Below are 12,340 nucleotides of genomic sequence, written 5' to 3'. Positions count from 1 at the left end.
AGTGGTTGTGGTTGTATATATAATTGAACAGTACATGGTTGTAGTATAATAGGAACAATGGTTGGAATTCAGAAGCACAAAAGTCAGTCTTGAATCTATCACTAGTCCAGTGCATAATATTGAGAAAGACACCTAATTTTTGAACCTCAGTTTCCTCCCTGGTAACATGAAGGGTTTAAAACAGATAATTTGTAATATCTCTTTAAGTTATAAGTTCTGTAATAGGAATCTTGCTACTCCCTTATCTCATCATAGCATGATGATAATCCTGGGATTATAAAAGCTAAGCTTCAATTGTAAAGAACAAATTATACTTTTCAAGACCATGAAAAGAGCTAACAGAGCAGTGGTTTGAAATTGAGGAAGCTGGATTTGCTACATATAACTTAAAGTGCCTTTGGCTAAGTTACTTGGCATTTTTCAGCTTTAGTTTCTTCACTGCAAAGAGGGCATTAGACTAGATGACCTCTTATGTCCTCTCCAATTCTGAATCTATAGGCTTAGCAAGATTCAAAGCTTTGAGTATTGAAGAATAATAGATAGATTCTTTCTTATCTGATAAAAAATGCTAAGTATGGAAAAGTTGTTGTCAAAAAGTTGGACACCAAATTTTATAGACACCTGTGTGTGCACGTACATACACACACACATACCTGTTTATACGAAGATCCATTTTACAAAGAGCATTTGCTAAGGTAATAAGTGGTTGACATCTGTACTGGTAGAAATGTAACCCAAATAATATAACCATAAATCTTTGAATTATTGATGAAATAACAATTGACATTTTATAGTCAATTTTATAATTGACATATGAGTGAGACATTTTAGAATATCACAACATCTCTATAGTGATATTATTATTCTTAACTCTAGTTTTCAAACTATTTAGCTGAACTTTAAGGAAATGATGTGACTTATTTAAGGTCACATAGTAATTGGCAGGGCTGTTTTTTGAACATAGATCCTCTGAACTTCACATAAAATGAATTCATTATATTTTGAATAAACATCTTCTACAACTCAGTCCATAAATGAAGAAACTGATGCGCTGCATGTAAAAGGGGGTAGCTACTTTTAAGCATTTCCCAAAAGAAATCTTCTAGCATTCAAGGCCTTGTGTCTGGGGCTGGTGTTTGTACTTGTCCTTTGGTTTTCAAAAACATAGTATTGCTGATTTAGCAATGAAGAAACATGTTCCTCTAAGCATACAGGAGGCTCATTCATCAGAAGGTGGCAGAATCAGATCCTCAAGAAGGAAATTCTCTCTGCCTCAGTCATACATGGCTCCCCTGGGGAAAGCTTCCTAGCTTATCCCCAGTTTATCTGACACACCAACCCCCTCCTCTGTAACATTTTATTGATCAATACAGAGCTGATCAAAATGTAAGAAGTGAGTTGAAGAGCCTCATAAAGTATGAAGAATTTGGGGCACTACTCCCCCAGCCTAACTGCAAGCTTCCCAAAACCAGTACCATTTAGTCTAAAGAGAATTAAACTTGGTACCAAAATATTTTAACTAGAATTCTCTATCTAGCATTTACCAGTGGTGATCTCAAAAAAGTAACTTTTATTCTGTGTGCCTCAGTTTCCTGATCTATAAAAATATGGAAAATAATATATTCAATTATTACTTTGTGGGGTTTAAAAAAAACTTAAAGTGGTATAGAAAAGTGAATGATTATGATGATAAAAGCAGTATCTTCATTTCCTGTAGTATTTTGTTTATAGCTTTCCATATAGGAAAACAATGTTGTGACTAGTTGGTTCTTCTCCTTCTTCACTAAGATACCCAGCCCACATTAAAGCCAGTGAAGGAGAGTCAGCATGATACAATGGAAAGAAAGAACAATGGATTTAAATCAGAGGACTTACTTAGGTTCCAACTCTATCTCTTGTCACTTTCTACCTGTGTGACCTTGAGAAAATCTAATCTCTAACTTCTAATCATTATGGGCTTATGTTTCCTCATCTGTAAAAAGAGGGATTGGGTTAGATGGTCTCTAAGGCCCCTTCTAGCTCCAAAATCTGTGATCCTATAAAGGTCCCTAGCCTCCTTGCTGCCTCACTAGCTGTTCTAAATATGTCATCATAGGCAAGTTGCCTGCTGCAACAATATAACCCTGCCAAGAGGACATTTTCTAGGGGACATTACTGGCCATCAGAGTTGGGTGATTAGAGGTTTAGGACAGCCGTTGCTGCCATGTGTCAATTTGTATTTCCAGCTTGTGACTCGAATGAAAGCAATGTGCTAAGAGCTGTCCACAGTGCTGAAGGGACCATCCCTGCTGTTACAAGGGTGATTAAAGCCTAGTTTTTGCTACAGTTTTCAGACATGGTAGACAGCTACTTTGGGAATACAGTTTGTCTTGAAAAACTACTTGGTAATTTCCTGTCCAACTGTTGTGGTATGCTTTTTTTTTCTGGTCTCTATTCATGGAAAAAGGTTTAAAGAAGGCATTGTGTAATTAATATGTTGGTATTCTTGAACTCCCCCCAAATGTTATAAGCACCTTTTTTTAACTGCTGATTTATGTGTTAACAAGTTACTTGAAGAATGTCTCTGTGGCCTATGAATTATGCCTAGGATTATATGTTCCACTAAGCAGTCTTAATAGATGGGTGGAATTAGAATCAGTGAACTGGGTTCAAATCCTTCCTCCGGTATTTTAAAGCATGGTTACATGAATAGACTGAGTTTCAGTTTACTTTCAGGTAATTACTTATTAATTTTTAGAAGGATAATCAATTCATAGTACTCATATTGTAGAGCTGTTGTAAGACTTGAATGAGATAATGTATGTGGGGTGCTTTGAAAATGAAAATTTATTATATAAATAAATTATTATTATTATTTTAAAGAATTACTTGAAGTGAACTGAGATTCTTTGAGATCAATGCTAATGATTTCTTTTGATTTTGCTTTTTTCATGCCTAATCACAAAAAGAATAGACACAGGAAAGCTTTTAATCATAATGTACTAGAGCTGAAAGAAAGTTTAAAACATTGAATGTTAGAGTTAAATAGGGTCCTAAAAAAGATTGTTAGAAACAATTCTCAAAAAATTGCATATTAGGGGCAGCTAGGTGCCACAGTGATTAGAGCACCAGCTCTGAAGTCAGGAGGGCCTGAGTTGAAATGTAGTCTCAGACACTTAACACTTCCTAGCTATGTGACCCTACGCAACTCACTTAACCTCAATTGCTTCAGAAAAAAAAAAAAAATTGCAAATTATTAACAACCTTATAAAAGATTCCTACAAATAACTAAGAAAAATGCAAATGAGAACAACACTAAGATTTTACCTCACATCCAGAAAATTGGCAGTGATGACAACAGTTGCAAATAATCAATATGGGTGAGGCTGAAAAGGGGGCAGACATGCTAATGCACTGTTGATGAAGCTATAAATTGGTCTAGCTATTCTGGAAAACAATTTAGAATTATGCTTTTTAGAAAAGTGACTAAACTATTGATATCCTTTGATATGGAAATCTTATTTCAAGGCAAATAACCAAAGGTATTCAGAAACAAAAAAAGAATCCTAAATACACCAAAATATTCATAGCATTTCTTTATGTAGTAGCAAATAAATAGGAAAAAGTATAACAGATCCTGATAGATTATCCAATGACTAACCAAATTATGATAAGTGACTGTAATGGAATGGTACTGAGCCATAAGAAATTACAAATATGAATTTATAAAAACATCATTTAAAACTTACATGATCTGAAAAGTGAAGTAAATAGAATCATAAAAAAATCATACAAAATGCTATAACAAAACAAATAGCAGCAGAAGAAAAAATAAAATTGAACACTTTGTGATTATGATTATTCTCCACCTTGGAGAATAATCTAGAAAATATACCTACTTCTATTCATTGGAATGGCAGAGGACTCTTGATGTGAAATATTCATATGCAATTAGTTATAGTTGATAGGTTGGTAAATTTTGCTAACTTTTTCCAAACTTATAGTTTTAAAAAATCTTCGTTATAAGAGATAAGTGGATGGATAGGAAAGGGAAAGATTATCTTTAGAATTGAATGAAATGTGAAAACAAAAGTTATAAATAAAAGTAAGATAATTTTAAAAAAAGAAAATAAACTGTTAAAATGTAGACTCACAAACTGGCAGAATTGCAAGACACCTTAGGGGTAATCCAATAAAACTTATTTATTTAAATGAGAACTTGATGCCCAGAGAAGAGAAATGATTTTTCTCAAATCCATATTACTAATGACAAACTTATGATTAAAACACAGATCTCTTGAGTATCAGTTCATCATTCTTTCCATTACACCTCAATGTTCGCTGGGGTATGGTTCTAATTATTTCACTGTCTTTCCTAGTTGTGTGGAAGAGTATAAACTGGCTCCAGATGGTAAATCCTGCCTCATGCTATCGGATGTTTGTGAGGGTCCCAAGTGCCTCAAGCCTGATTCCAAGTTCAATGATACTCTTTTTGGGGAGATGTTGCATGGTTACAACAATAGGAGCCAGCATGTCAACCAGGGTCAAGTCTTCCAGATGACTTTCAGGTATGAGTTGGACCTTTTTTATTCTCTATTGATATAATAATTGTGTCTGAGATATTCAATTTAAATGCAGGGTAACAGAAAAGGAGTAGAACATTGATATTAAGTGCCATTAAATATATTAACTGAACACACTGAAACTTTTCTTCTGTTTCTTTATGTTTCCATTTCTATGCATGATTTTCTATATCCTACATGAGGGATCTATATGGAAGTGTGTTTCTCCACTGGTAATATGACAGAGACAGAATAGATGATTTCTAAAATTCCTTGTAAATCTAAATCATATGATGCTTTCAGATACTCCCAATACTGGGGGTAATCTGCTTCTTAAATGTTATTGACTTCACTTTGAGCTGTTCTTGGTTCTAATTTATCTTTTGAGAGTCTAAAGGCCTATGATACCAAACACTGCTTATTAACAAATCTGCAAATTATGAGAGGATTTGGGAAAGGTACATTCTTGTTTTCTTCAATTTTATCAAGCTTGCTTGAACCTCAAATCTGCTTGGGGTCAGTATTCTCTAAATCTAGGCATTAGTCATTAGGATGGCTGAAAGTTCAGTGCTGTAAAATAATGACACAATTTTGCTCAAGAGAGAGTGGTATTTAATGGAGACGATGAAGCACACAGACTATAGGGGAAATTATTAGCTCAATAACAACCACATAAACTCAATATAAATTGGAAGCTATTGAGCACATGGACCATCTGGGGAAATTCCTAGTTCAGTATAAACATGCATATCTATAAAAAATGACTCAAATATAATGAAAATAGAATCCCTAACAATAATCCTAAAAATATGACACAATTATTCCTGAAGAGAGGATGACAATAGATTATTTATCATGTTCCCAGTTGGGCATATCTTGAAATGAGGTCATCTGAACTTCTAAGTTCCTAGATAAAGGAAAAGAGAGGAAAAAAAGAAGGAAAGTGCTGCTGATAATTATATTCTCCAGAAGAGATAATAGCTAGAAGAGAGGTAGATATGGACAGACATCCTCTTGACCAACTGAAAAAGAAAAGAAGAGGGATGGCAATTTGAAGCAAAGAGTGAAATTAAGGTTAACGGGAATGATATCAGATGACTGTCTTTGTATCTCTACTTACTATTGCTAGCTATATGATATGCCATTAATCACGTCTCTTCTTGCTGGTGCATAAAATTTCCCCTTAGCTCTTTTCTCAAGGGTAAAATAATGTTATCTTTTTCAGTCTAAGTTCTGCATCCTTAAAAATTCATATAGGTTGTTTTTTTTTTCTTTTCCAAGGTAGAGGGTTAGGTTTATATTAGGGACATGGTATGTGGGATTGAGAGCCTTCTCCCATTAATGAACAGAAATCTGCCTTCTTGACCCAGGATGCATGACTAATTCAGAACCACAGTTTCAAATCAAGACAACCCATTCTAATCAGGATTGAAAAATGGATTCTTCAACCCTATTATCGATCCTATTGGACAACTTCTGAAACCAAGTGTAATAGGGGATCCCCACTCCCATCCCTTTCCATTCAAATAGCAAGCAAGTTTCCATTAGCAATGATATTGCCAAGGATGATTTAACTAAGGATGAAGGCATCATAAAATGCTTTATATACTTCATATGTCCTTACAGCTCTTGGAGACACCATCTTAGAAGCAGCAGGCATGTCAGCATTTTATGACCATTTTCATCTTGTCCATGTTTTAGCAATTATCATTTGCAAGCTGAGCTTCCTATAAAGCCGGACAGGCTTTATCCTGTCCATCTCTCTTATATCTCATTCTTTAGTGATTTTCCTGGCCTTGGGTTTTGATAAATGCCCTAGATAAAATATTCTTGAGGATCCATATATAAATGATCATCCTACATAGTCCTGCTTGAAAGAGGTTAAACTTAATTTTAGATTCTCTCAGGTTTAACTCAAAGAGTAGCTCTATTTTTTTTGCTGCACAGTAGCCCAGAGATTTAGTCTCCTTCTTCAGAAAGCTCTGATTGAATTGCATCTTATGATTGCTTTGTAAACTGAAGCCCTAGTATCATCAGGGTGATATGGTCCACTATCTCTCTGCCCTTGTAAATAAAACCCCTGGTAACTAGAACATTGGAAATTGTAGCTGAGAGCATTTAAGTGGCTCTATATCCTATCCCTTATTCCTGACATTGGGACAAAATACTCAATAATTGATTAGAAATTGCTCCTAAAGATGCTTTTTTGACTACTGAAGGTACTATTATTTTAATGTGAGGATTAGAATAAATGAGAAAGGAGGAGTATTTGTTCAAGGTCCAATCCTGTCATTCACAGAAAAAGATTTGGAAAATCTATATTTGGCTGACATGCATTAAACTGTTTTGTGCCTGGTTTCCCTCAGGAATGTTGACGTGACCTCAAATCCCACATGTCTGAAACATAACTCCCTTCTGACTCTAGTCTCTTAGAATCTCAAGTTTGTTTGAAAGTACAATTTGAGTATTATCTTCTATATATGGCCTTTCCTGAGTTCTATCACACTTTCTCCCCAATGCTAGTGTATTTCTTCTTATTGAAAAAAAAAATCTCTTGTATTTATTTTGTACATCGCATTTTATATTTACTTATATGTGTATTGTTGTTTTTCCTCAAAAAAAGTATAAGATTTTAAAAAGTAAGATCTTTTTTTTATTTTCCTCTGTAATATAGTACCTGGCATAAGGTAAACACTTAAATTCTGGTTGTTAACAAGATAGTATTCTATCTGAACTTGCAGTCAACAAGTCTCGAATTTGAATCCTTAATCATTTTTAAATCTGGGTAAGCCACTCAAATTCTCTTGATCTCCATCTCCATTAATGTAAATGTAATGTGAAATGGTAATAATTGCAACTGTCTCCTAGATTTTTTGTAAGGTTCAAATGAAATGATATAAGTAAAGTTCTTTGCAAAAGCAAAGGTATTTATAAAAATGCTAGCTATCAGCAGTAGTTGAATTGATTTCCCTCAGAAGCATATTAAAAAAACAAGTACTCTGATAGCCTTGTATGTCTATTCAAAGTAACTGAATTTAAAAGGAAGATGGTGATATAGAGATAACATCAAACTTGGGTTAAAAAGAAAAGCCTATGTTCTACTCTTGGTTTTACTACTTTTTTCCTATGTCAAATTATTTCAGTTGTCTAGTCTTCTCATTCGTATTTGTTATATGTTATACTACATGCCTCTCTTAGATGTTGAATAGAAAGCTTGTCACTCTGAAGGAATACATAGATATTATTGTAGTTATTTCTCCCCTTTTAAAACACCTTTTTTGCCCTTAAGTAACTTGGAAAGACTCTGCATCTGCCACATTGGACTTCTTCTTGTAAATATAGGCATTTGGATGATAAGCATTCATTAAGTGAAATAAATAACTAAAGTTATTTGACTTCTTATACCAATTTGGTTACCCAGAACAAAATTCAGTCTTCAACTAGGATGTTTATCATCTTGATAAATGTGACTTAAGGACCTTCCCCTAAAATCTCTTGTTCCATTAACTTGCAGTAGTACCTGTGAATTCCATTGGTCTCACTTCAAAAACCATCTTAAAGATGCAATATATTCTGTGATTCTGTCAAGTATCATAAAGTAGAAAATTCAGTTATTATTCAGCTACAAGGATAAAGTTTGATCTGCTAGGCTGCTTATCACTACCTTATTTAGAATTCTTATCTATGTCTTCATACTGTGACTGTAGGCTAGCAGTTCAGAACTTTTTATTGTGAGTCATGGACCTCTATGAAACCTATGGATCCCTTCTCAGAATGATGTTTAAATGCATAAAATAAATAAAACCAATTATATTGATATATAATCATCAATTTTTTATTTTTATAAGACTTATGGACTTTAGGATAGGGATCCTTGATTGGAGAGATCTCATCTCTGGCTTCCCTCAAGTTTATAAGAAAAAAGATTTGGGGAAATATGTTTCCCCTTCAATTCATGGGATGAGTAATATTCTTTAAGAATATTAAGAGGAAGTGTTGTTTGAGAGGTTTCTAAAGCATGAGAATAATGTAGTTCTAATGTTTTTTTTCTCTCTTCTTCCAGAATATGGCACTTAAAATCCCCTTCAGAATCATTTGTCCTTCCAAATGATGTGCAATAGGTCAGATTCGTGTTTCTCTTTCACTTGACTTTTTCTTATAGTAGAGTTTGGCAAGATTTCAGTTGTGGTTAAAAAGTTTTTTCAAGAATTTCTCTTTTACTCCTTCTCTGCTTTCATCCAAACATTTCCTTCTGTACCTTGGCACTGGATGATAAAGAACAAATAAAACTCAGTGAGTAAGCAATGGAGTGAGTAATATCTCCGAATTCAGAGGATCTGTATTCAATTCAACTTTTAACAATTTTTACTTGTGGGACATTAAGTGAATCCTTTAATGAGTTGATCTCAGTTTCTTTGTGTGTAAAATATATTAAAACTGAATTATGAATTCTAGAATTCATGAATCCTAAGATCCCTTCTTTCTCTCAGTCAATGATCTTAAGTAAACACCAACTCTGAATCACTCTAGGATTGAGCAATGAAGGCCAAAGAAGAAAGCTGACAAGCAAGCTTTACAAAAAAGAGAGGAATGAGACTGCCTAAGAGTGTAGGTTGAGTCTGGACCAAAGATAGGAATAGAAAATCTTGTTCATAGAATAGTGCAACGATAAAAGAATGTCAGAACTGGAAGACACTTTAGAATCTATTTAGCTGAGACTCCTGATTTTATCGATGATGGAACTGAGATTTAGAGAGGTTAAAGGACTTGGGCAAAGTTATGTAGCTAGTAAGAGTGAGAGAATGAACCTTAAATCCAAATCTAGTGAAATCTTTCCACCATCCTTTCAATTTCAGGAATGACCTACAAAGTGGGGGTGGTGGTGGAAGATGCTTTACTCAAAAGGCAACTTTCAATCTGCTCTGGTTTCCAGTGCATACATTACATTGTAAAAATACTGTTTTAGATATGCAATAGAAATTCTAGGTTTGGCATCCCCTCTGAATGTAGCATAAGGTCTCCATTTTTTATAAATCAAGGAAAGCCAGCCTTATTTTTGCAATGTTCAGTCACCCACATCACACATGCTGAGGATACTGAGTCAGAGTTTACCAAATGGCCATTGAAAATACTTGGTCCCACTATTTTTAGCTCTCCAAAGGGAAGGAGGCAGCCATTGCAGTATCTCTCCATGTTTGTGACTATTTGGCATCCCATCTTAGAGCAATGCTTCTTTTGTTGGAATGCTTTCCTCTAATTCTAGCCACTTCTCTCAAGTAAACTATTTCATTCTAGGAACATGTGCAAGTAGAGGTAGACAAGGTGGGTCATTGCTTTGGGTGCAATACAAAGAGGAGGGCAAAAGTTTTATTAGAATATACCATTTTATATCATTATTAAAAAGAACACATTTTAATGGAAGAAAATACCATTTTTTATGGTATGTAGTTACTACTTTTGTCAAAAAATCAATCTGCCTGTGTCAAAGCGAATATTCAAAATCTTGAGTAGAAATAACACATACAACAGTGCATATTTCTTCTCATCTTCCTTATGGTACAAAAATTCCTTGGCCACAGTCTGGCACTAGGCCAGTACTTAACAGAGTTGTAAATACTTAGTGTTATTGTTTAGCCCAATTTTATGTCTCTGTTTTTGCCTCTTTTCCGCCAAGAAAAAATGATAAAATGGGTTATGTTGGATATGTAGATAAATAACACACTCTTTTTAAAAAATTTTTTTTAAAAATTATGACCTCTGACTTTCCTCTTGAGTAAGATTGTGCTTGGTTGAGAAGGAAAATACTGAGAGTCTTAGTAACACCTTGACTCCCCATCTAGCTAGTACATGTCCAGGACTAGCATAACAATACTTACTATTTCTACAATGCTTTTGCCGTTTTTGAAGTTCATTACTCATAACCACTCTGGACAGGAGGCAGTATACATCTTTATCCCTATTTTAAAGATAAGAAAACTGTTGTTCACAGAGGGAAAATGACTAGCTTGTCACTTCAGGGAATAAGTGTGAGACCTGGGATTTACTCCTGTGTCTTCTATCACCAAATCCCACCTCACCTGTAGAAGACTGAAATTGAATCAATCAGAATATCTTAAAACCAGCTGACTGTAAGGAAGACACTGAACTTGACGTTGTAGAATATATGGCAGTTCAGCCTAGAGTCTAAAGGATAAAATACTTTGGAGTAATATGACTTTGGGAGTATGAGCAAGTCAGAGAGGCATCTTGCATAACCTGTTTGCTTCTCTTAAAAGTTCCTGATGCTTTCAAGACAATGTTTTTCAAAGGCAAGAAAGTGTTTAAATACATAAAAGAGCACTTGTTATCATACTCCCATGGTTGGTTTACACTATAGCTAAAATTTGGTTTATATTAATTTTGGATTATACTGTAGCTGAAATTATTTCTGTACAGGTCCAGGTACCATCTGTTAAACGGGACAAACAGTGCCCATTGTCCAGCACCAACCTATAGCATCAAAATATAGTGGATAGAAAGTTGGTCAAAGATTCATAAGACAGGGCTTAAAATACTATCCCTGAGAGTAGCCATAGTACTCATCCCCTCAGAGTCCCAGTAATTCTCTAAGACTATGAACTGCAGAAAAGGTGCTAATAGTCATTGAAAGAGAGAGCTTGTTTGTTTGATTGTTTGTTTTCCTCACCATAAGTACCCTATACCAGTTAATCACAAGTCTAGTTCCCCCCAAAAAAACAAACAAACATAAAAACCTGTTTCACATGGTCAAATAAGGTAACATAAAGAACTTTACAAATATTAAAAATGCTGCATAAATGTCAACTATTATTATTGTAATTCAAGTTCCCCTTTATTACTCTACCATAAACAAAGCAAAACAAGAAATCCCTTAATTCCTTCATCATAGCATCATAGCAGTCTTGCAGTTATATATTATTCAACGTTTCAGATTATCCATTTTCCAAAGTTGCATGTTCTAACCTAGAATCTCTGGTAACTACAAACTACATGTGAATCAGAGAAGATGGTCTGGACTTCAGGAGGCCAATCTTACTTTAACTAAGGATGCTCCTAAGTCACTTCCCTGCAAGCCTCTTGGTGGTTATCAATTGTCAATTCTTTGCACTACCACAAACAATAGACCTGGAATCAAGGACATGGATTTAAGGCCCAAGTCAGTCCTTTTTCTGACTTTCTGATCTTTAAGAGATCACAGAAACACAGAGATTTCAATTTCTTCAACTTTAAATTTTGGATAATAATATACAAGGGGCAGCCAAATGGTGCAGTGGATAGAGTACCAGTTCTGGAGTCAGGAGGATCTGAGTTCAAATGTGACTTCAGACATCTAATATGTTCTAGCTGTGTGACATTCAATTATCCCAACTGCCTCACCAGAAAACAAACAAACAAACACGATTTACCTCCCATTATTGCCCTTATTGCCATAAGGATCAAATGAGGTTATCTCTGTCAGATGTTATAAAACTGTACAATATTTTACAAATGTAAAACATCACATATGTAAATGTAGTAAAAAATGACAAACCTGAAGGTTGTGTTAATAATAATAGCATTTGTATAGCACTTTAAGGCTCATAAAATGTTATACAAATCTTATCAAATTTAGTCCTTTTAACAACCCTGGAATATTGATGATAGTATTATCTCTATTTTCATAGATAACAAAACTGAGGCTGAGGGATGTTAAATAACTTGTATAAAATCATACAGCTAGAAAGTATTGGAGTAGAATTCAAACTCAGATTTTGCCAATTCCAAATCTAGGACTCTAATCA

General features: G+C 34.4%; 1 protein-coding gene across 1 annotated transcript in view; it reads left to right on the top strand.

Annotated features, from left to right (window-relative positions):
• ASTN2 (astrotactin 2) overlaps positions 1–12,340 on the top strand; it is a 1,113,071-nt gene that overhangs the window by 628,127 nt on the left and 472,604 nt on the right. Inside the window, exon 13 of the mRNA XM_031949426.1 lies at positions 4,359–4,547. Within this exon, the coding sequence (XP_031805286.1) occupies positions 4,359–4,547 (189 nt within the window). The remainder of the gene's footprint in view (positions 1–4,358; positions 4,548–12,340) is intronic.

The sequence above is a fragment of the Sarcophilus harrisii genome, chromosome 2 (assembly GCF_902635505.1).
Source record: "Sarcophilus harrisii chromosome 2, mSarHar1.11, whole genome shotgun sequence".
NCBI classification, from domain to species: domain Eukaryota; kingdom Metazoa; phylum Chordata; class Mammalia; order Dasyuromorphia; family Dasyuridae; genus Sarcophilus; species Sarcophilus harrisii.
The sequence above is the reverse complement of the archived record's forward strand: the minus strand, read 5'-3'. Positions and strand labels throughout refer to the sequence as shown.